The sequence below is a fragment of the Hemibagrus wyckioides genome, linkage group LG12, assembly GCF_019097595.1.
Source record: "Hemibagrus wyckioides isolate EC202008001 linkage group LG12, SWU_Hwy_1.0, whole genome shotgun sequence".
NCBI lineage: Eukaryota > Metazoa > Chordata > Actinopteri > Siluriformes > Bagridae > Hemibagrus > Hemibagrus wyckioides.
This window is the reverse complement of record NC_080721.1, coordinates 1,568,550-1,593,344: the sequence shown is the minus strand read 5'-3', so window position 1 is coordinate 1,593,344 and position 24,795 is coordinate 1,568,550. Positions and strand designations below refer to the sequence as shown.

The following is a 24,795-nucleotide window of genomic DNA, read 5'->3' as shown; positions in this document are numbered from 1 at the left end:
CAGAACAGTGACCGTACCGGTGCACACACACAGTACAGAACAGTGACCGTACCGGCGTACACACAGTACAGAACAGTGACCGTACCGGTGTACAGACAGTACAGAACAGTGACCGTACCGGTGTACACACACAGTACAGAACAGTGACCGTACCGGTGCACACACACAGTACAGAACAGTGACCGTACCGGCGTACACACAGTACAGAACAGTGACCGTACCGGTGTACAGACAGTACAGAACAGTGACCGTACCGGTGTACACACACAGTACAGAACAGTGACCGTACCGGTGCACACACACAGTACAGAACAGTGACCGTACCGGTGTACACACAGTACAGAACAGTGACCGTGCCGGCATACACACAGTACAGAACAGTGACCGTACCGGCGTACACACAGTACAGAACAGTGACCGTACCGGTGTACACACACAGTACAGAACAGTGACCGTACCGGTGTACACACACAGTACAGAACAGTGACCGTACCGGTGTACACACACAGTACAGAACAGTGACCGTACCGGTGCACACACAGTACAGAACAGTGACCGTACCGGTGTACACACAGTACAGAACAGTGACCGTACCGGCGTACACACAGTACAGAACAGTGACCGTACCGGTGCACACACACAGTACAGAACAGTGACCGTACCGGCGTACACACAGTACAGAACAGTGACCGTACCGGCGTACACACAGTACAGAACAGTGACCGTACCGGCGTACACACAGTACAGAACAGTGACCGTACCGGCGTACACACACAGTACAGAACAGTGACCGTACCGGTGTACACACACAGTACAGAACAGTGACCGTACCGGCGTACACACAGTACAGAACAGTGACCGTACCGGCGTACACACAGTACAGAACAGTGACCGTACCGGCGTACACACAGTACAGAACAGTGACCGTACCGGCGTACACACAGTACAGAACAGTGACCGTACCGGCGTACACACACAGTACAGAACAGTGACTGTACCGGTGTACACACAGTACAGAACAGTGACCGTACCGGCGTACACACACAGTACAGAACAGTGACCGTACCGGCATACACACAGTACAGAACAGTGACCGTACCGGCATACACACAGTACAGAACAGTGACCGTACCGGTGCACACACACAGTACAGAACAGTGACCGTACCGGTGTACACACAGTACAGAACAGTGACCGTACCGGCATACACACAGTACAGAACAGTGACCGTACCGGTGTACACACAGTACAGAACAGTGACCGTACCGGTGTACACACACAGTACAGAACAGTGACCGTACCGGTGTACACACAGTACAGAACAGTGACCGTACCGGCATACACACAGTACAGAACAGTGACCGTACCGGCGTACACACACAGTACAGAACAGTGACCGTACCGGTGTACACACACAGTACAGAACAGTGACCGTACCGGCGTACACACAGTACAGAACAGTGACCGTACCGGTGCACACACACAGTACAGAACAGTGACCGTACCGGTGTACACACAGTACAGAACAGTGACCGTACCGGTGCACACACAGTACAGAACAGTGACCGTACCGGTGCACACACACAGTACAGAACAGTGACCGTACCGGTGCACACACACAGTACAGAACAGTGACCGTACCGGTGCACACACACAGTACAGAACAGTGACCGTACCGGTGCACACACACAGTACAGAACAGTGACCGTACCAGTGTACACACAGTACAGAACAGTGACCGTACCGGCGTACACACAGTACAGAACAGTGCGTAAACTTCCACAGCCTTCGTGTTTTGTGTGTGTGTGTGTGTGGGTGTGTGTGTGTGTGTGTGTGTATGTGTGTGTGTGTGTGTTAAATCATTAATATATTAAATTACTAATATAGGAACATAGAGCATACTTCAATTCACTGCTTTTATTTATTTATTTGTTCTTGTGTATTAGTTTGTTTCCAATGTGTTTACTGACTTATTTACTCACTGACTAACTGACTATTTTAATAAATTACTGACTGACTTGAATTTAGTGATTTACTCACTGACTTATTATTTACTTACAGTAGTCTGAATGACTGACTCAGATATGGTCTGAATTTCTGACTCAGATATGGTCTGAATGACTGACTCAGATATGGTCTGAATGACTGACTCAGATATGGTCTGAATGACTGACTCAAATATGGTCTGAATGACTGACTCAGATATGGTCTGAATGACTGACTCAGATATGGTCTGATTGACTGACTCAGATAGGGTCTGAATGACTGACTCAGATATGGTCTGAATGACTGACTCAGATATGGTCCGAATGACTGACTCAAATATGGTCCGAATGACTGACTCAGATATGGTCTGAATGACTGACTCAGATATGGTCTGAATGACTGACTCAGATAGGGTCTGATTGACTGACTCAGATAGGGTCTGAATGACTGACTCAGATATGGTCTGAATGACTGACTCAGATAGGGTCTGAATGACTGACTCAGATATGGTCTGAATGACTGACTCAGATAGGGTCTGAATGACAGTAAGTACAGTCAGTAATATAACTAGATTCAAATAAAAAAGACTTACTAAAAACTACACCTGGATTGGTTTGGAGTAAAGAATGAAGTAACTCAGGTTTTTTAGGGATAATATCATTAGCGCAGCAGCGACCCTGAAGCTGTAGTGTGGTCGTGTGTCGTTCGTTAGAGTGTGAGCGCTGTGAGTACAATAAAACAAGAACATATGCTCGGAAATAACAGAAAAATTGTTCTAGCTAAAAGGAGAAGGAGGAAAACGTGTGTAATGATGTAACAGAGGTATTTTAAACATCTGCTGTAGCCTTTAAGGACTCATTGAAAGTCTTTAAGACTGATTATGCTTACAAATATATTATAGAAGCCGTGCTGTGGTGATGGTGCAGCTCTCGGAGAACAGAGCACTCACAGGGTGCGAGCAGGAGAGCTTTTTATTTGTGTTCATGCCTTTGGCACAGCAGGAAAAGAGTAACTTCTAAACCAAATCATGTTCTAGCTTTCAGGCTCACTCACTGCTTCCTGTTCAAAGTTCTCTTTACTCTGGACACACGCACATACACACACACACACACACACACATACATACACACACTCACTCACTGCTCAGGGAGAGAGAAAGCAATAGAGTGAGATCATAAAAAAATATGAGGGATGAGCCATTAGTTATTACCCCTCCAGCCCGTCTCCAAACACCTCCATGTTACACAACCTGACTGCTCGATGAAGGCTGGGGAGCAACTCAAAAAAAACCCCAAAAAGATTAAAATTCTGCAGAATAAAGCAGCGGGCCCCCACAGAGAGCTGGCTTAACACTAATAAGTGCTCAATGCACTAGATCTGGTGCTCTATGTGTGCTCTATGAAGTCAGTGCACATTCAAAAATTTGACTACTTGGCAATCTCTGTCCTCAGGGATGGCGATGGTGAGAGATCGAAACGGAACTGCAATTATCGAACACTCATTTCTCTCTGTCGCAGCCGTTACCAGAGCAACCAGGACCTCCTCCTTCTTCCACTTTTTCCGGAGACTGAGCTGGAATACCTGATATGCCGTCCCTGCTTTCGCGGGAGCTCCTCAGCTCAAAGACTTTTTGCTGATTTGCAAGTAATTTCAAGCTACAGGTCAGGGATAATATGATGACTTTTTCATTCCCCAGTGCAATTTGTCTGTTAGAGACAGAGACAATCTGCAGAGATCCACTTAGAGCCATAGTTGTCTTTTCTGAGCCTGGAGCAAATTCTCTCCTGATAGTGAAGTTGTCTGGTTTTGTCGAGTTTTGCTCGATGCTCGAGGATGTACAGATCGTAGTTTCTCCCAGGTTTTGGACTGTCCTCAGAGATGCCTTGGATTTCTTTAAACATCCAGCAGCACTTTCGGCTTCCTCTGATATAATAACTCGAAAAGGGAAAACCCAGCGGAGGCCTGGGGCACATCCTGGACTGCAGATAATACAGATTCCAATAATCCCAGTTCCAGAATATCATCAAGAACAAACTTGAGCAAATTGTGTTTTTGAAGCACTTCATTAATCCAACAGTTTGGAATCGGATGATGCTAAGTTGAAAGTTGACAAGTTTCACAGCATGACAACAACAACAACAACGTTGGCCAATATAATTGAGTTTGTAACTGGTGTATTATTTTATCTAGCCCTCGTGTCCAGCCTTTTCCTCACGGCTTATTGAGAGCAAATCACATTAACACTCCTAATTTTGAACTCTCCAGTTATTATTAACATCCGTCTCAGGTGATGCGATCACAAGTGGACAACAGAAAGGTATCACCGTTCACACCTGAAAGTGTTTCCAGATGTTATGACCACTTTATTACGTCTGTCTTCCTCTGCATTTGTTTCCATGGAGAATCTCATGTACTTCATGTGTAGGTTGGTTTAAATGTTGTGATCTCGTGGTTTGAAAATGAAAAAGCTAACAAAAGCAGCTGCTGTTGTCACTGCTGTGAAGAATTTTACACTTCAGCTTGATTTCCTAACAGTCTCGCAGGGATCAAGAAGATTAATTACTCCTTGGTTGCTGCCCGTGACTCATCAGGAAGCTTTTGCATTCATGCTACAAATGTTACGTGTCACAGATGACCTCCAGACGTGGCCCAGAGAGGCACTGGACACACCTCTAATCAGCACTGACAAAAAACACTGATATTCAGATCAGCTTGGACTCACAGGGGAACACAGGTGTGAACAGGAACGAAGATTCATTCTGTGAGTGGATTTGTAGCTGGATTTGTGATCGAGTATTGAAATTGGATGCAATTCCTCCTCCGCCCCACCAGAGGGAGCCCTCACTAGAATACTAATCACTTCCAGGTCTCTTTCTTCTTTTTCACTGGGGACTTTTAAAACCAGTGTTTTCAGCTATTTATATGGGAAGTATGGTCAGCTCCACTACGTACCAAGCCATTGTTCACTCAATTCAGTTCAATTCAATTCAATTCCATTTTATTTGCATAGCGCTTTTAACAATGGACATTGTCTCAAATCAGCTTTACAGAACAAGATTAATATTAGACTTATATTTAAATTCATTTGTATTATATTATATTATTATACTTATTTGTAAGTTTATATGTATGTTCTCTGTGTATGGCTTTTGCCTGTTTCTGGATTTTCGCTATTTCCTTCTGTGATTTTTGTAACTTTGCCCTCGCAAACTCAATAAAACGAGCGGTCTTGACAGAGACAGTCATCAAAATGCTAGTGTTTCCAGCGCACACTTCATATCAGATAAGGTTAAAGAAACTAGTGTTTTTCGTTCCTGTGGTTTATGGTGTGGTTACGTGGCTAAATATTTCTTATGCACTCCCACGTCATCAGAAACTGGGGAACAAGTTAAATGATTTCTCATGTAACGCTAACTTTTTAGCGTGTGAGTTAGCTAACTGGTAGCTAACGACCAGTTAGACTAAACAAAGGAAACTCTTTGTCTCATCTCCCTCTCTACAGTTCCCAGAAGCACTGGGTTTACTATCAGATAGGTGTAGATGTCAGGTCACTCAACTCAAAAAACAAATATAAACCAAGGAAATATTTACATTAAACAACTAATAAACAGAAACAACTCTAACGATACATTTACACAATAAAAATTTGAAGTATGGCTCTTACAAGTTTACTAACAGAAAAAGGACCTATAAATAAACCGCATATGGATTCTACAGAGTCCATGAGTATCTAGCTTTTATGCTGCTTTGTGGATTGTCAAAATATTTTTATAATCTTATTATAATGGCGTTTTAATAAATGTTAGTCGATTTAAAAGTATCAGAAAACACATATTCAAGAAAGGCATCAGTTCTGTCCCATTTCTGTTTTTTAAATAATCCAAAATAATATGGTTGGTGTCAGTAGCTACCACAGATACCATTCAAACGCAGCAAACATCTCCACAAAAATACTAACTCTAACACTAAATCAATCTTTACTAAAGTTTCTGGTGAAATTCCGAGCGGTGCAGGTTTATCTGTACTGCTGCACACCTGTGATCTGTGGAAATCTCTGTAACACAGCACATTTTGTGGAAATGAGTTGAACATAAAAACCAGTTACAGCAGATTACATCAGGGTAGAGCTTCTTCTCCACACAGACTCACAAACAATCCTGCTCCCTCCTCATGCGGCAGGGCGATGGAGTACGAACGTAGGAAGCAACAGCGGCTAAAACAGCAGCTAAGTTTATTACATCTACACGCGTGTTGAAGTTCAGGATAGCCGCGCCAATCATTTCATGCTATAATACTCCCGTCTAAGATGCATGCACTTATTTTTCTCGTATATTGAAAACCAAATAAAAACAATATGAGTATATTTTATGACATGGAATATTGTATTGTATTGTATTTTTTTCTCTTTTTCTTTCTCCTATATTGAAAACCAAATAAAACGAATAGATGATAAAAGATCTGAATAGATTTTTAAAACTTTTTTTTACTCTATTGTATTTTTTTTTCTTTTTCTTTCTCTAATATTGAAAACCAGTTGAATATGAATATGAACATGAATATAAGATGCATGTGCTCCTCACATTACAACTAGATTCATCTTTGCACACAATTTATGTTACAAAATACCTCACCTTTTTCTGTCACTATGAAAGGTCTTCAAACTTGCTAAAAGCCCTTTAAGAATGCAGCTAAAGGATGAGCTCCTGATCATCACCTCATTTCATTCCTGATTCCCATAATCCCAGTTTAAGCTACAACAGAAAAAAAGATAATTTAGTCTGTTTACAAATTGCTGTGAGTCCCCCTGATAATCCGGTGAAAGTAATTCCCAGCTCTGTGTCCGGGTACTGGTTCAGGAGATAGGTGAGATACGTCAAATGTCATCAACTTAAAGTTGGAGGAAATCCTGCGACACAGTGACAGGTGAAAATGGACTCAGGTGTGGTGGAATTTAAGCTTTCTTTCTGGCTGATCAGGTAAAATCTAAACCTATAAACCTAAACTGATGATAAATAACTGCTGATAATTCAAACAACGAAACCATATTCTGCATTTCAGTGTCGGCTGTGTTTGTGGTTTGGGACGCAGCCCTGAATTCCCCTTGAATATGTATTACATGGCTCTTGCTGCTGTCAGATTAATCTGCACAGTACAGACAGACATGCTGCAAATTTCCTCCCCGAAGTACCTCGCGGTAGCGTTTTTGTCTTACAGCCATCATCTTTAAGCAGTGTTTTCCACGGTAAAGGACAGAGAGACGCTGGAAAATGGTGCAAATACAAATAGATCCCTTTGTGCTGTGTGAGTGCTGATAATAAGCCAGAATGCCTAAAGACAACAGATGCAGAATCCTATTCGGAGTCAGATCACACACACACACACAGTTTTTTTGCATGGCCCATGCAGATTATGCAAATCACCTGTGTGGAGTTTACACCTCTGAGGTTCCCCCCAGCCTTTCAACACAATCACTAGCCTTAAAGCACAAAAAAAATTTGAGAGATGCAGAGAAATTATTTCGACCTGCTGATTGTTTAGATTTTTACTCATCCCTAATACAGAGTGACATAAAAACAAGAGACGATTTTAAACTGGAAAATACCAAAAGACTAAGACTATGATGTGTGAATGAATTCATCGACATTCCAATTAAAAAAATATATGTAGAGTCTAATATATTGCTCTGTTAATGCTCCTAGTTGTAGTTTTCTCTTTTACTTTAACCCGTGTTATTGGGCAGTTTATAAAACAGCACTTGATCCTATTACAGTGGAACCTCGGCATACGAATGCCCTCCCTTACAAATTCTCGCCTTAAAAATTGAAAATTTGCAAGGAATTTGCATTGGCATACGAAGCATTTTTGGCATACAAACGAACCGAACAGAACCGAGCGTCCAGGGGGGCCATTCAAAACTCAGTGGAAAGCCAAGCGAAGCCAACCAAAGCGAGTTCAGTAAAAGCTGTTTGGAAAGAGTCGACCCACGATACCAACCTTGTCTTCGGCATGCTAGGTGATTTTTCGGGTGTTTTTTTGTTGACAGATTGGGAGGATCTGACTTCCTGTGAGGAGCCTTGACATGGAATGCTTGGCTTGGGTCAGTTCTTTGTAAGCAGCCATACAGTTTATATTCATAAACTTCATATTGGGAATATTGGTCATATTTTAGGGAGCTGGAACAGATTATCTGCATTTACATTATTTCTTATGGGGAAAATTCGTTTCACAATACACATTTTCATTTGCCTCCTGAACCAATTAAATTCCTATGCCTAGGTTCCACTGTATTTTGCAAAATGTGCATCGCATATTAATAAACAGTGTTCTTGTTTATTGGGTTCAACGTCCTGTAAAAAAAACATGCTACTGTTTAAAACACAGATTCTCAACCTCCGAGCAGAGACCCGACATGGGTTCACCTGGGACGCCGATGGGGTCGCAGAAGATTTCTACCAGCCCTTATTAATAATCTGAATCTGAATATCCACTCCATTTCAGCAATAATTAATACTCTCTGATTGTTATTATTATGCACATTTCATTAGCCTTTCTTCAATTTGGACCTCTTCTTACTCTTAAGCCCATTTCACACCAGACCGCAGGCATGAAATGCAACTGAACGGACGAATGCATCCATTTGCTGGTAGTTATTAATGGTACGCAGCCTTCAGTGTCCTTGTGCACATCAAATCAAAGTAATGATCTAGGTTGGATGTAACAGGCAAGAAAAATGGGGTCACTGGGCAATAAAAGTTGACAACCCGTGGTTAAAATAAACGCTGACCAAGCTTTCACCTGCTACGCTTACAGCTCACTTTAATTGAATTCAGAATTTTATCCATAAAAAATTCAGTCTATTAGATTAGCAATGTATCAGAATAAGCTGCTGCCTCTGATGCCCTCAAAAACCTCTGATACCTCTCTAAAGGGAGGATATTATTATTGATTAAATAATATCATGTTTATGTATTTAATAATGGAATTAGACTTTTTATTTTTTTTTTTAGTGTGTTTACAACCCGGGACGATAAAATCCAATCACTGCACCAGAGTGACTTACATTTAACCTAGGGTTAAGGGCCTTGCTCTAGGGCCCAGTGGTGGCTTAAGCTCCCAACCTTCTGATCAATAGGCTAACACCTTAACCACTGAGCTAACACTTACCACAGCCTTCTACTGACCAAGCTGCTATTCTTCAGCACACCTTTATAGCACTATTCTATTTATTACACTTTAGCTGCACATGGGAGTGATGTCTTTACTGCAGTCAAATTATGAAGTAGTCTTCATTTGTCTGAGGTGTACTAAAATCCCAAAACAGACTGCACAAGTTGGTAATAGGACTGTTGAATGCTTAAAGATAGTTTTGCTATCAAAAGCCAAAGTATAACTATGAAAGTCAGACACCTTTAAAGTCTTTTATGCAGGATAAACCATTTGTAACACCTGAATTCCAGTCTGGATTTTGTAACCCCACTAAGCAATGGTGTCATAACACCTGACTCTCGGGCAATCTTATAGAAGACTGTGATTTGTGTTCTTTAGCATGATATTGTCTCACATATCACCCCTTAATCTCTGCTGATCTGGCTTTACCTATCATACAGGCCTCATGTGTACACACTGCTCAGACGTGATAGAAAGAGAGATGTACTGTCAGTGTGGTATGGTACGTTGGCAGATCTGCTGTGCCCTGACTGTAGCCTCGGCCTGTTAACAGTGTAGGTGGGGGTGTGACTACATCTCTTATTTGTTTGACTTCTCTGTTTGGCTGCATGAACTTAATAGTTATTTTAAAAGATTCTATCACAGAATCACATGGTGACAAAAAAAACCTGGTTACAGGTCATGTGAGCATAAAATGCTGTTTAGCTTAGGTAGATTTTCTGCACTTCACTGTGGAAGCATGATTTATCAAGTCACGCTCCAGTCTCTAGATAATTAAAAATATATAATGGCAAAATGTACAAAAGTCTGGAGTGCAGCCACAATGTCCAGCACAACACGGCCTACAAACATGGCCGCTTTGGACTACAATCCTATCCTATCCTATCCCATCCTATACTATCCCATCCCATCCTATCCTATCCTATCCTATCCTATCCTATCCTATCCTATCCTATCCTATCCTATCCTATCCTATCCCATAACCCCAGAGGATCACTGGGACACCACAGATGATGTATTTTCCAACTCTCTCCATCTCTCTCTGTCCTCAGCAGCTCTCACTGTTTCGCTGGGTTTTAAATGAGTCCACTCCTGGATGTTATCCTCCCATCTTTTCTTTTATCTCCCTCTTTTTCTGCCTCCTTGCACAGTGCCTTGCAGGGTGATCTTTGCAAGGCCTGACGATCTGGTGATGTGACAATAGCATCTCAGTTTTCGCTTCCTTACAGGTCATTGTGGGGACCGAGGACTTGGGTAATCATCTGCCAGACTTCCTGGACTACAATACCGACAGTAACAGAAGCATTCAAGCTCATCATCATACTGATCACTCACCTGTTTACAATTACACCTCACAATATAAAAGGACTTCCAACCCACACTCACTTTGTGTAGTATATACTCTGTGTTTATCACTATCATTACTAAGCCTTAGCATTGTGTATTATCTACCCGGTTCCAGAGATTGTGTGGATTTCATACCAGTGACATTTTTTACCTTTATCTTTTAGCTGGCAGAAAGTCTGCCTGTGTGACTCTGTCCACTGGACCAGATCTGGTATTCCCTTTTTTGTGAGGTCAGTAAGCGGGATGGAAAATCCTGCTGAAAAATTAAGTAGAAATCTCCGGTAATTAGTCTGTCAGAACCAGAAACTGCCAATACCAACGTCTGTTTGGTATTAAGTCTTGTTGCTGTCTTATCAGCCTGCCCCTGTGCCAAGAGGAAGCCCAGATATCATACTGCCAGGTGCATACTTCTTTGGGTTTGATGAGTTTTGTCCATGTCAAGGATGTTGTAAAAGCCGTTGCCAATCATTATTAATACTGATTATGTCATCTTAGTATGCAGTGGCATGTGCATTACGCAGGCAGAGGATCCTGAAACTGTCTCTGTGGATTGAAACAACCCAAACTGAAGGGTGACAAATTGGTGTAACCCAAACAGAGTAGAAAAGGCAGAGTATTTTTTTCGAGCAATATTGGAGTCATAGGAATCTGTCAATACCCCTTGGTTAAGTCCAGTGAAGAATAAAAGCTCACCAAACCTAATCAATCGAGCAGGGAGGCATCAGATATGCATCAAAATTAGACACTGCATTGACTTTTCTAAAGTCCATACAAAAACCATGGAGTCTCAGGTCCAGAACATACTGAATTTCATTTTTTAGAAGGACTCTGTCAGAAGGTCCTCTTCTCAATTTTCTGTTATTATGTCTTAGATGGTCATACAGTAATTCAAGGGGAAATCAGTGTGGAGGCTTAGAAACATACAAATCATGTTGTTAGCATCTAAATTAAACTGTTTCACAAGGCCTTCTGTTTTCAGATGGTAAACACTGGTGTCAATTGATTTAATCAATAATGTGAATTATTAATGTGAATATAATGTGATGTATAATATAATGTAATCAATAGTGTGAATTATTTGCAAAGCTTACCTGGTGTCTGTGACATAAACGTAGTGCCCTGGTCTTTCAGGATCTCTTTTGGGATCCTGACTCACACAGAAAAGTGCCTCCAGAAGAGGCTGAGATGCTGCACAGATATCTGGATATCACATTGCATAATCAACCAGGACTAGCACAAAGCAATATCCTCACAAAGCAACTTTCTAATAGCCTGACAAGGTCAATGGCAATTGTTTAGAAGGGGACAGTGATTAAAGTGTAATGGCACTTTTGGGGTGGTCGGAGGATTCACCATCTGACATTCTCGACATGCTTCACACCACCTGCAAGGATCGCCACACCAGTAGAAACTGGCCATGAGACAATTTAGTGTTTTATCCTGCCCCAAATGCTCAGTCAGGCGATTATGGGGAGTCACTTTGAACAGAGATTTCCTACAGCTTTTATGCACTGACAACTGGGTCGTCTTTTAGTTAGTCTGAGTTTCCTGTGTCACCTGCTTTCATTTAGACTTAATAAATGATAAATATGTATGGGATAGCTTAACATTAGGCTGCGCTTGCTGTCCATCAATTATTACTCTCACTTGGTTAAAGGCATGCCTCAGGGTCTCGTCACGTGACTGCTCCAAAGGGAATTCCCAGAAGGGAATGTTTGCCAAAGGTGGACCCTCCATGTCCCCATGATGCGGCACTGACAACGACGCCCCCGGCATTGCCTCTTTATCCAGCGCCCTGCTCATTCTTCACTAGTACCTGAAACCCTGGCCAATTTGTTCCAACAGTTAGTGAATGGATGAAGGGAGGACCAACACCGCCTCCACTAAGCTTTTTAATAAAGACTGGATATGTTGCTCTGCCTTCTTGCTTCACTCAGGATGTAACCCTTTGGTATCTCTTAATTTTATTTTTATGTAAGGTGACTTATTTTGCTCAGCTGTATTTTCAAGTTGCTGCTTGCTCTTGATTCTGAAAAGATCACCCAAACAAGCAGATATTCATTTGTTTTACTTCATAGGTTTGGGGCAGACATATTTCACCTCTCTAATGGTGTTCCCCAAGCCTCAGTTCTGGGCCCACTGTTATTTGTTATATACATGTATATCAGGTTATTTTTATCAGTATTATCAGGTGACATTTTCAATTTTCAGTTCAATTTATTTGTTTGTTATATATATATATATATATATATATATATATATATATATATATATATATATATATATATATATATATATATATATATGTGTGTGTGTGTGTGTGTGTATAATAATGTTTAAAATTAAGTTAATGTTTATCCCTAACATTTATCCCTAATGAGAAGCCTGAGGTGATGGTGGTGAGGAAAAACTCCCTGAGATGATCTGAGGAAGAAACCTTGATAGGAACCAGACTCAGAAGGGAACCTCATCCTCATTTGGGTGACACCGGACAGGAAATAATGTAACTGTATATTATGTCCTTTTCTACAATTATTTATAATCACCTGGAATTGGTCTGCAGTTGCAATATAGTGATAAACAGATTAACAAACACAATAACCTGCCTCCATCTGTGCTAGTTGACTGTCTAACTCACCTAAAGCCCTGGGTTTGTGGAAATCGACTGAAGCGTAACAATAATGTCAAGGTCATAATGATTTGCATCTCCATTTCATCCAACTCAGCTCAAGTTAGAAGCCTTGATGTCACTTTAGATTTCACACTGTCGTTTGTATCTCATATGATAAACACAACCAGTTTTCCTTCACCTCAAGAACAGAACCTCTTTATATTAAAACACAAATAAACCTCCATGATATCTGCCTCGTATTTCCACTCCCTCATATCCTACAATCCCTCATATGCATCTGTTTTATTCTGTCTTCCTTTATTCTTCTTTTCTTGAGCTTTATTATTAATATGTTTTATTTTATTCTTTTCTTTTACTACTTCCTGGTCCATTCAGTAGAATAATTTCAGTATGTTCTTCTTTTGTATGAAAGATTTTGTAAGACATTTTGCTAAAAAGTTCATATTCTGTGTAATTGTACATTAATATGATCATATATGACCTCTTCATCAAAACCACTCTGAACCAGCGTACAGGCAGCTAGAAAAAACTAGCCATGAAACCTAATCTGCTTATCATGGACACATAATCTGCTTATTCCAGTCTAGTGATTTGTCCACACCTTCTGTGTGTTCAACTGTTACAAATTATTCAGTGTAAATACAGCCAAATGTTTACAGAATTTGTATACCCAAAGCTTATCAGTGTTATCTGGCTGAGGTTCCAGCAGAATAATACCTTCAGTTCTTTCATTATTTTGACACTTTTTCATGGATATCAGACAAAATGGAAGCTTTTTCATTCTTCCAACCTAGACGGCAAGAAATGAGAAATCCAGGAAAGAATACGGCTCGTCTTCATCGTCACTGATTAAGTCTTACAGAAGGTTTAATATTTCAGAATTACAGTGAAGACGAACAAGCAGATGCAATAGGCCCACAATCCAAAATCTCAACTTTTTAAGCATGAGCATGACAGCAATGAGCTCCAGATTTATTGCATCATAAATTCTCTGTCTGGAAAACAGTTTGGAAAAGAGGTGAAATGTTTCGGTGGATTATCTTGGCACTGTGATCGGGCAGCTCCGAGTTCTTCTCCTGATGCTTCTACCTTGACAACAAAAGGATGTTTTCTGGCAAGAGTCCTGTGGTGAAGCTTTCTTTTAGCTTCCCGAAGGCTTGCGAGGTTGCAGGTGTCCAGCTTAACTTGCCTGACTTTAATAGTGATGGTATTGATGCAGCCATGGTGTTGAAATTCCTATAAGCTATCTTTGCCATTCCTTTAGCATTCGTGGTTCAGGCTGTACTGCCAACAATTATTTTCTGCACCATAGGAAGGAAATGGGTGTCTGATGAAACTGATAAAAATGATGATCTTCCAGCGAGAACGTTACGATCAAGCAGAATGTGGTCAGGCAAAGTATATCAATATTTTGTGGACATTCACAATTGACATGATGTCACGGAGAATTTCCTTGTCAAGTCTGGAACACCAAGCAGCACCAGCAATTATCTCTCAGCAGTTCAGGTTGCTCACAAAGAAGCAGTTAATCACATGCCTGAATTAAACTGTCAGTAAAATATTTAGGCATCTAACCTGCCAAATCTAAGTCAAGGTTGTGATGCTTGTCAGCCAGGTTTCCTGCCAAGTTGCTCGTGTTGACTGTTTTGCACTGGAAGGCTTTATAAACCCTTTGGCAGTAGTGATTTGCTGGGGTTTTTTTTCACTGCAGACCTTCATCAGCAATGTGAAAGAAATTCAGCGAGAGATTTCTCTTAATCTGTGCAGTAATTACTCAAGTCAATGTGTGCTTAGCTCATTCAAGTCAACTGAGCACTGTGGGTGGGTCCTGTTGGCAGAATATGATGTCAAATTAGTGTTGTTCTATATAAATATATCGTCACATGTCTTATAGAAATACATCATCAGAATTATTAAACAGCCCTTTTTGTATGGTTTTGGATGGAGGGATTAAACCAGAGAACACAGAGGTAATTGTCAGGAATTTTCTTTCCTTAATTTTTATAGAAACGTGTTCAAACAACTGCATCTAGAAGTTTGTTCAGGGCCTGTGGGAAAGACCATTAAATGAACTATTATTCATTACAATTATTAGTATTGCATATTTAATGCCAATACTACAGGTTCTAGCCACAGGGCCTGTAGTCTAGTAGATGGTGAAGCTGTATGAAAAACTCTAAGGAAGGACCTGAACAGTGAGGATAATGAGGCACATGGTGAGAGACCAAATCATTTTTCAAGCTCTGTGTTGATGCAGTGTTGGAATTACAGCATTTTTCATATATATATGGTCTGCCCTTTTTAAGGATTCAAAAGTAATTGGACAGTTGGCTGCTCAGTGCTGTCAGTGACCCAATTCATCATTAGGCTGAAAAATTAAGAAAAAAACTTTAAAAAAAGAGGGGAAGAGGGCCAGAGGGTCCGATGTATAAGACCCTATTATTCAGTAACTACACTATATGACCAAATGTTTGTTTAGACACCTGAGCATTACACCCATATGTGGTTCTTTGCTAAAGTTCCCTAAGCCTTTAGTTGAAAGCACACAATGTTATAGAATTTCTTTGTATGATGTCGCATTACAATTTCCCTTCACTGGAACTATGGGCCCAAACCTGGGGGAATCATGAAGACTTGGTTTGCCAAGGTTGAAGTGGAATAACTCAATTCAGTGTCCTGCAGAGCCAGAGCCCTGATCTCACTACAAGAGCTGTGGCTAAATGAACATAAATCCCCACAGCTCCCCACGGATTGTGACTAAATCTGTAGTGAAGATTGGGACTAAATCTGTGGTGAAGATTGGGACAACATCTGGAGTGAGTGCGGATAGGGACAACATCTGGAGTGAGTACGGATAGGGACAACATCTGGAGTGAGGATAGAGACTAAATCTGGAGTGAGGATACTGTCTAAATGTGGACTGAGGATCGTGACTAAATCTGGAGTGAAGATTGGGACTAAATCTAGAGTGAGGATTAGGACTTTATCTGGAGTGAGGATTGGGACTAAATCTGGAGTGAGGATTGGGACTAAATCTGGAGTGAGGATAGAGACTAAATCTGGAGTGAGGATACTGTCTAAATGTGGACTGAGGATCGTGACTAAATCTGGAGTGAAGATTGGGACTAAATCTAGAGTGAGGATAGGGACTAAATCTGGAGTGAGGATAGAGACTAAATCTGGAGTGAGGAAAAGATAAGAACTAAAACTGGAGTGAGGTAAAAATAGGGACTAAACCTGGAGTGCGATGCTACAACCACATATGAGTGTGATGGTTAGGTGTCCAGAAACTTTTGTGGATGTTGTGTACTATGAATTATTTAGTGTAAGTTCACTAAAACCACTAGGAAAAAGGACAAGAAAAGAAAGTGAGGATAAAGAATGGGCCAGTCCCCAACTATCCCAAGCAGTTTTCAAAAACTGTTCTGCTCCACAATCCCTTCAAACCGCTAGCACAACTCAAGTGCACAGGCACCCAGGGGGTGGAATGAACCGTGGAACCGCTGAGTCACTGCCTGTTCTCAAAAACTGAACATCTAGCTCTTCACCAAGCACCGAAGCTGGAAATGTAAATGTACGCTAGGACCTGCTGAGGTGTCCTGGGAGTGTCCTGTTTTGGTATCAGGCATTGTGAGACTAAATTTGTTATGGCACTTCTTCAACCCTAGTTTGCCTTTAGACTGAAAAGAGGAGATGAAATTACAGCAGTTGATAAAGCAATTTAGGGTTGTTTTTTTTTTCATTTGTCTATATAATTAATATATATTTGGGGATAAATGTTGTTTCTTCATGACCATGGTGCAACACAGCACAATTTGTGTAGAAAAACATTTGAAGCAACAACATGGACAGTAAAATGTCATTGTAATTTTCCGTGATGGGTTTTTATCTCTTGCTGGATGATGGACAGCTCAGGTTTGACAATGTAGAGTCCATGAGAAGTTTCCACAATACCGGTGGCCTTGCAGTTGCAGTGTTTGTGATAGGAAGTTTTCAGCAAAGAGTCTGTGATATCCTTCTCAGCTGGACGGTCGCTGTACCACAGAGTGAGACAGCTGGTCAGGATGCGCTCTGCTGTCCCCCTGTAGAAGGTGATGAGGATGAGATGCAGACAGGTGGTGTTGAGGGTCCAGATGAAGTTCCCTGTGACGTGCGTGAAGAGAACTTAAAGCATTTCCTTCATAATCCCTTCCTTCATTACCAAATATAATCACCAAATTTGGAGGTTTCTGTAAGAGATCAATATGTTGATAGGTCACATCTCCAGTATTAGTAGCTCATGACAGAGAAACTTGCTGGAGGTGTGTGACCTCCACCAGTCATATCACACTGTCATTTTACAGTCTGTTGAGAGAATCTGTGGCCTGAATTTCACCAGTGTCTCAGTGTCACTGGGGGTATCAGGGATCCTGTTACCCTTTGCATTTAATCATTCATCTTCAGTACATTTGCATTTACAGCATTTGGCAGATGCCCTTATCCAGAGCGAATTACAAAACTGCTTTTTGAAGTTACTATCAATGCGAGACTGGTTCACTAGGTCATGGTCTAAGAATACCATCAGTCTAAAACTGTCAGGAGTTAAATGAATCTAGATTCAAGTGATTCAAGCAGATAGAACAAAAAAAAAATCAGAATCCTTCCCTGGCAGAAGAGAATAAATTGAAGCACACAGTAACCGCTTTATCCTGTTGAAAGTCACAGTGAGTCCTGGAGTCTCTCCTGGGAACACCAGGAGCGAGGTGGGAATACACCACTGATGGGATTCCAGTGCATTGCTGAGCAGCACATACACATACACACACACCCACACATGGACAATTTAGTGTAGACAATGCACCTAACAGTAGGTGGGAAGAAACTGGAGTAACCAGAGTAAACCTACATGGAGATGTGAAACACACCACGCAGGCAGTAACCCGAGCTCAGAGCCAAACCGAAGACCCTGGAGCTATGAGGAGACAACACGTCCCACTGTGCCACCATGCTGCCTTTTTAAAACATATTAGCACTAGCGTTAGATGTGTAAATCACAGTGTGCCTCTTTCGCTTCCTTTGTGTTCCTTTGTGTCTTATTCTTTTAATGAACAGATCTCGCCTTCATTCTCCACTACTTTTCCTTATTTCTAAGAAAATTCCTTATTTATGAAGCAGAAAAAGTGGCATAGATCAAAGACGCCGCTGTTTTTTATAAACACTTCATGCAACAGGACGGGTTTCTGTGTTGACTTGAGTGGACCGTGTAGGTTGTTCTAGTTATGTACAAATAAATAAATGTATCTCTATCTCCGTGCCATGGATCAGAAATATAAACGATTATTTTTTGATGGGAGTGCATACACTGGTATTTCTCATTTTTCTACATATCTGTTTTGCCTTTAACTTGTTAACCGTTTTGTCTAGTTTCCTTTGTGTATACATTTATCTATATTGCTGTCTGGTGAAATCGTGTATTTCCTCACAGTTCAAAGAGAAATTTTTCTGGTTATAATTAACAAATGTTTTTTTTTTTTCACTATACTTTATACAGTAGTCAAGCCCTTCTCTCTGGGACGCTCCTATAAAGTTAATAATTCTTAATAAAGGTAAATAAATTTAATGCAGTATTAATGCAGTGCAGTTAATATGTGCAATGGACGAAATGCTTGAGGAAAAAGTCATGGAAAAAGGAAATACTGGACCCAAAGCAAAGGAAATGGACTGTGAATGTTTAGTGAGTGACATTTCTGGCCCTTATTTTGGATTTGTTTTTGGATTTGAATAATCCTATGGGGCTTGACCTAGCACTGAAGTATATTTGAGAGACAGAGGATGCATTTGTGTTTTTGTGAAAGTTTTGATTGTTTTTTGGGCACAAAAAAAAAGGTATTGCTATCATGAAATGAATTACTGCCACCTACTGTTCAAAATGTGCTCTCACATGGTTCACTTGGAAAAGTGAGCTCTTTTATCTTCTTTTTGATTAAATTATGGAAAGGTCAATGACACAGGTCACTCTCGTCCTCTCTGGAAATACCAAAACACTAGCAAAGAAGGCACAGCAGCGGCTCTGTGTCCTGAGGTCACTCGAAAAAGTAAACATCAACAAGGACCTGCGCGTTATTAAACGTTGCTCGATATTAATTATTCTCTGTATTCTCATTACCTTTACTGCAGGCTAGAGACGGGAGAGACGTGAAAGTAAACAGAGGCAGATTAAGAAGAAAACAACATTTGCATAATACCGCTAGGTTTAACGTTTCTATTTTAATGTAGCAATAACCAGATGGTTGACAACGTGCACCTTAAAATGGACGTTACGAATATTCTGCAACCCAAGACCTTCACCACTCTACATATTTAACCAGATTAATCAGTTAGAACTTCACTAAATGTTCTGGAAGATATTTACGAGGGTTTTTGTGAAGCAGCAGAAGAAATGCGTGTTGCATTCTTTACTGACGCTAGTACAGCATTTCAGGATAGAAAAAACGACATAAAATACAACATACACTCTTAATTTAAATGTGCCTTGTTTGGATTGATCAATTAAAAATAATACTTCATATTTGCGATATTTGAAATATTCATTTGGAAAAAAATGGTAAAGCAAAAGAGGAGACAGAGATTTTCTTTCACAAATCCATTTATAGTTTGGGATCGTGATTGATGACATTTGTGTTTAAATGGACTAATCTGTTATGGCACTCACTCTGGACCTCATATTCAATCCATCACTCTTATGTTAGATCAGTAGATAGATTAGTTTATACAAAAAGAAACACTTTGGTGCAGGATTTGATTCTAGCAGCCTCTGACCTGAGTAAAAGGACTGACCTGAGTAAAAGGACTGACCTGAGTAAAAGACTCCAGTTGGAGTAATACTAAGCATCCAGTTTCTGATGTCCTTTCACACATTGCTTATATCAAACATTACTTTCATAACATACTATAGTAAATGTACTATATGGTTCTATCTTCCATTTTTTTAAACCTAGCTAGAACCTTAGCACCTGCTTTGTCTGATGCAGTGTTAGCAGAATAGCTAAAACTATACAGCGTATGAAAGGAGAAAAGCTATATTACTCTAACACATGTTGAGTATGCACAGATAATTCACCGGATAGTTCAATCTATCTAAGATGATGTGTTTTCAAAAGCTTCATGAAAATTAAATAATAAAAACTAAGAAAAGACAAAGAATTATAAGTAAGCTTCTGTGATGCAATGATTTTATTATCCCTACATGACAAGACACGGTCACACTACCCAGAGAGGGTATATTACCAAAGCTTTTACACATCCTCCTTGGTGTAGGAGCTCCTTGCTACTCTGGGGACATGGTAACAGGACATGGTAGCAGCTGGAAGTTAAGTCGCCTTTATTTGTCACATATACATTACTGCACAGTAAAAAATTCCTTTTTCACAAATCTCATCCTCAGAGGGTTGGGGTCAGAGCACAGGGTCAGCCATGATACAGCACCCCTGGAGCAGGGGCGTTGGAGGCCGTGCAAAGGGCCTAATGATGGCACCTTGGCAGTTCTGGGACTTGAACCCCAATCTTCTGGCCAGCAACCCAGAGCCTTATCCACTTGAGCTCCCACAACCCCATTATTATTACATCCTCCCCTACTCTCTCTGAAATGGTGGAAATGTTTTAGGTTTAAATGGGAAATTAATATCAAGCCTGTTTCGGACTTCCTTCAGCTCTGCTAATCTGATGACACTGTTCATTATATGAATAGCTATCAAATTTTTTCCCTAATATTTTGCATTTTCTCATTAAAATATGGTTCTAATCACTGCTACAGATGTTGTTGATTACTAGGATTGGATGGAATCACAATAATAGCCTTTTACAGTTCTCTCTGAAATCTCCCCTGCCATGTGATATGGAGGACTGGAGTGTGCAGCGTGATTACCGTAGCATTGTGCTAGCTTTTCTTTTAAATTGCACAGTTAATGTAATGAAGTCTCTTAAACATTTTGTCAAGGTTGATGAAACTGGGAGACTTTCAGTACAGATAGGTACTGTAGCTGACATTATAGCGCACTTAATGCTGATATTATTGTTTTAAAAAAGAGATAGAAGTGATCTGTTTGCAGAAATAAGGATCTATGCTTTGTGGACGTGCCTCAGTGTTACACCAAGGCTGTTACATTTCGAGTGATGCTCACTGACTCTAGGGACACTGACCATTTGACAAGGGCAAATCTTTTTTAAATATACAAATTAAACTTCAGATATAAGAATGCAGGCCTCCTGAGTGGCTCAGAAGAAGAGCGCTTTATTGTACAGTTTGAATCCCAATGATGCCAAAGCCATACTGGGTGAGAGAGGCATACATACTGTATATATATATATATATATACACCAATCAGGCATACACCAATGGTTACCAATCATGTAACCATGGTACACCAATCAGGCATAACAGCACTGAGAAGTGAAGTGATAAGACTGATGATCTCCTCATCATGGCCCCTGTTAGTGGGGGGGATATATTAGGCAGCAAGTCAACATTTTGTCCTCAAAGTTGATGTTAGAAGCAGGAAAAATGGACAAGCGTAAGGATTTGAGTGAGTTTGATGCAGGGCCAAATTGTGATGGCTAGACCACTGGATCAGAGCATCTCCAAAACTGCAGCTCTTGTGGGGTGTTCCCGGTCTGCAGTGGTCAGTATCTATCAAAAGTGCTCCAATTCAGGGAACAATGGTGAACCAGCAACAATGTCATTGGCGGTCAAGGCTCATTGATGCACGTGGGGAATGAAGGCTGGACCGTGTGATCCGATCCAACAGAAGAACTACCGTTGCTCCAAAAATTTCTACAGATTTGAATACCAATAAAATGTTTTTAACACGGCGATCCTGGAACCCTGCTATTTCCCCAAAACTGTTTTTTTTTTTTTTTGTGGAGTATTTTTCTCTCTTTATGCAGTATGCAGATATTCCTCTGAGATACCTCTGTAGGTGGATACTGACTTACAAATATATGTTATCTCTTTCTTTCTTCCTATACAGTTTACGGAGAGAGGGCTACACTGTGCAGGTCAACGTCAATGACTACCTGGACATCTACTGCCCGCACTACAACACGAGCCAGCGGGGGGTGCAGGAGCGTGGTGTGGCTGAGCAGTATGTACTGTACATGGTTAGCTACCGTGGCTATCGCACCTGTGACCCGCAGATGGGCTTCAAGCGTTGGGAGTGCAACCGCCCACATGCTCCGCACGCACCAATCAAATTCTCTGAGAAGTTTCAGCGCTACAGTGCCTTCTCGCTCGGCTATGAGTTCAACGTGGGCCACGAGTATTATTACATATGTAAGCACTGTTAGCTTAATAGAAATCCAAGCATTTATCTGTATGTAAGCTTTTGCTAACTATCTACAGTTTGTACGTATTTTTGTAGCTCTTACAAATGCAATTATTTATTAATTCAACATAATTAGTTATTAAGTGCTGATAGCACCAACTTCCTTTTCTGTGATGATGTATAAAGAAATGCTTTTGGTTCACTATTTGGTGACCTGCATCAACAACATGTCATTTTCTAATGTAGATAATTTTCAACCTAAGTTCTATCATTTTAACCAATCTCTGCTTAGTAAAAATGGAGAAAATGAAAAGATTTGTACTGATGTACTGATGCTAAATTCTATAGAATTCAAAATATACAAAGGAAATGATATCTCGCTTTGGTCATCAGCATCGTCATGGTATTGATGGCACTGGCCTCACAGTCATCTCTGTGCATGGGTGCATAGGTCCATCACTGGGAAAATAATTGCTGATTTAACTCGCTGTTCGATTGGCTAAATGAGTTGTTATTGATCTGTTTTCATTATAGTATTTAAACCCTTGCTGTCATCTTTGTCAGCTGGATCAGACGTTCTCTCACTTTTTAAAGTCTTAATGAATGATAGTATCCCTATGTGTCACATAGCCTGAACTGTGGACTTCAAGCATCCAGTGTGATGTGTGGAATGTGGTAGCTTAGTGGTTAAGGTGTTGGACTACTGATTGAAATGTTATGAGTTCGAACCCCAGATCCACCAAGCTGCCATGGCTGGTCCTTTAACCTAAAGTTGCCTAGTTTGTAAACAAATGAACTAGAAAAATGTAAGTTGCTTTGGATAATGCTGTCGGCCAAATGCTGTAAATGTAAGACCCAATGTTCTGAAGATTAACAAGCAGGACAATGTGCAGTCGATTCCTCCAGACCTTCCACAGCATCACTGAAATGCAAAATGAATGTTGAAATGTTGCTCTATAGCCACCGTACCTGCACAACTAGCCCCGGGTTTATGACGCCATTCTACACTGTTGTGTTCTGGGACCTTTTTGCCTCCAAGTCTGCTGAGTAGCTCATATTTTTAAAAGTCTAATGTGTATGCAGGGTTTCTGCCAGGATGCAATATTCTGTTCTAATGTAATTTTGTGTGTGTGTGTGTGTGTGTGTGTGTGTTGCAGCCACACCCACCCATCACCATGGCCACAGCTGTTTAAGACTGAGGGTGTTTGTGTGCTGTTCTACACGTGAGTTCTGTGCTTTTTCACATACATACACACTAGTTTACATTTACATTGGATAACAGATTGAACTAATCTAATGTTTTAAATCTTAACGTTCCCGATGATGTTAAACACTTTACACATGATGCTTCAAAAAGATTGGAGAAATTCTGTACTGTAAAAAATACACAAGCTTAGAGCACAGGAGTTTGAAGTGTTGTGCACAGGGGAGCATCTCCACCCTCGTTAGACTCTCAGTGCTGTCATTCTCTCCAGGGGAGACTCAATAATTTTAAAGTCAGTGTTAAAATAGAATCAGAGATGCAGGAGCTGAAAAAAAACCCCACCTCGCCGCTGCACCTCCCCCGAGAGCCGGAGCTGGCCAGCGCTGCATTTATCATATAAGAGTCCAGGCTGATGTACAGCACTGACCTGGATTAGGTGAGCTGACATTTCAGCTGCTCTTCATTTCCTCTGCAGTTTCACATGCAGGTGATGACGCAGACCAAGACCAGGAGGAATACACAACCAGACCTAAAATACACAACATCGGTGAGTGTGCACACACATACACACACACACACACAAACACATACACACACACACGCACATACTCAAACACACTCGCATAAACACACAAACACACAGTCACATAAACACACACACACACAGATACACACATTCTCAAACACACACTTGAACATACACATACTCATATACACATACTCTCAAACACAAACACACACTCAAACACAAATACACACACGCTCAAACACATAAACACACTCAAACACACACATACTGTACACACACTCTTGAACACACACACAGACATATACACACAGACATATACACACATACTCAAACACAAACGCGAATATACACTCAAACACACACACACAAACACAGACATACAGTCACATACACACATACTCAAACACACACTCGAACATACACACACACACGCACACACACACATTCTCAAACAAACTTAAAAACACTCTCAAACACACTCGAACATACACACACACATACACACATTCTCAAACAAACTTAAGAACACTCTCAAACACACACACACATACTCACTTAAACACACACACACGCACGCACACACATACACACACACTCTCTCTCTCTATCGAACACACAAACACACCCCTGA

At 40.8% G+C, this 24,795-nt stretch overlaps 1 protein-coding gene across 1 annotated transcript in view; it reads left to right on the top strand.

Moving 5' to 3' along the window:
• Positions 1 to 24,795, top strand: part of efna3a (ephrin-A3a) — a 104,348-nt gene that overhangs the window by 62,503 nt on the left and 17,050 nt on the right. The window contains exons 2-4 of the mRNA XM_058404437.1: positions 22,138 to 22,439; positions 23,589 to 23,654; positions 24,111 to 24,182. Coding sequence (XP_058260420.1) covers positions 22,138 to 22,439; positions 23,589 to 23,654; positions 24,111 to 24,182 — 440 coding nt within the window. The remainder of the gene's footprint in view (positions 1 to 22,137; positions 22,440 to 23,588; positions 23,655 to 24,110; positions 24,183 to 24,795) is intronic.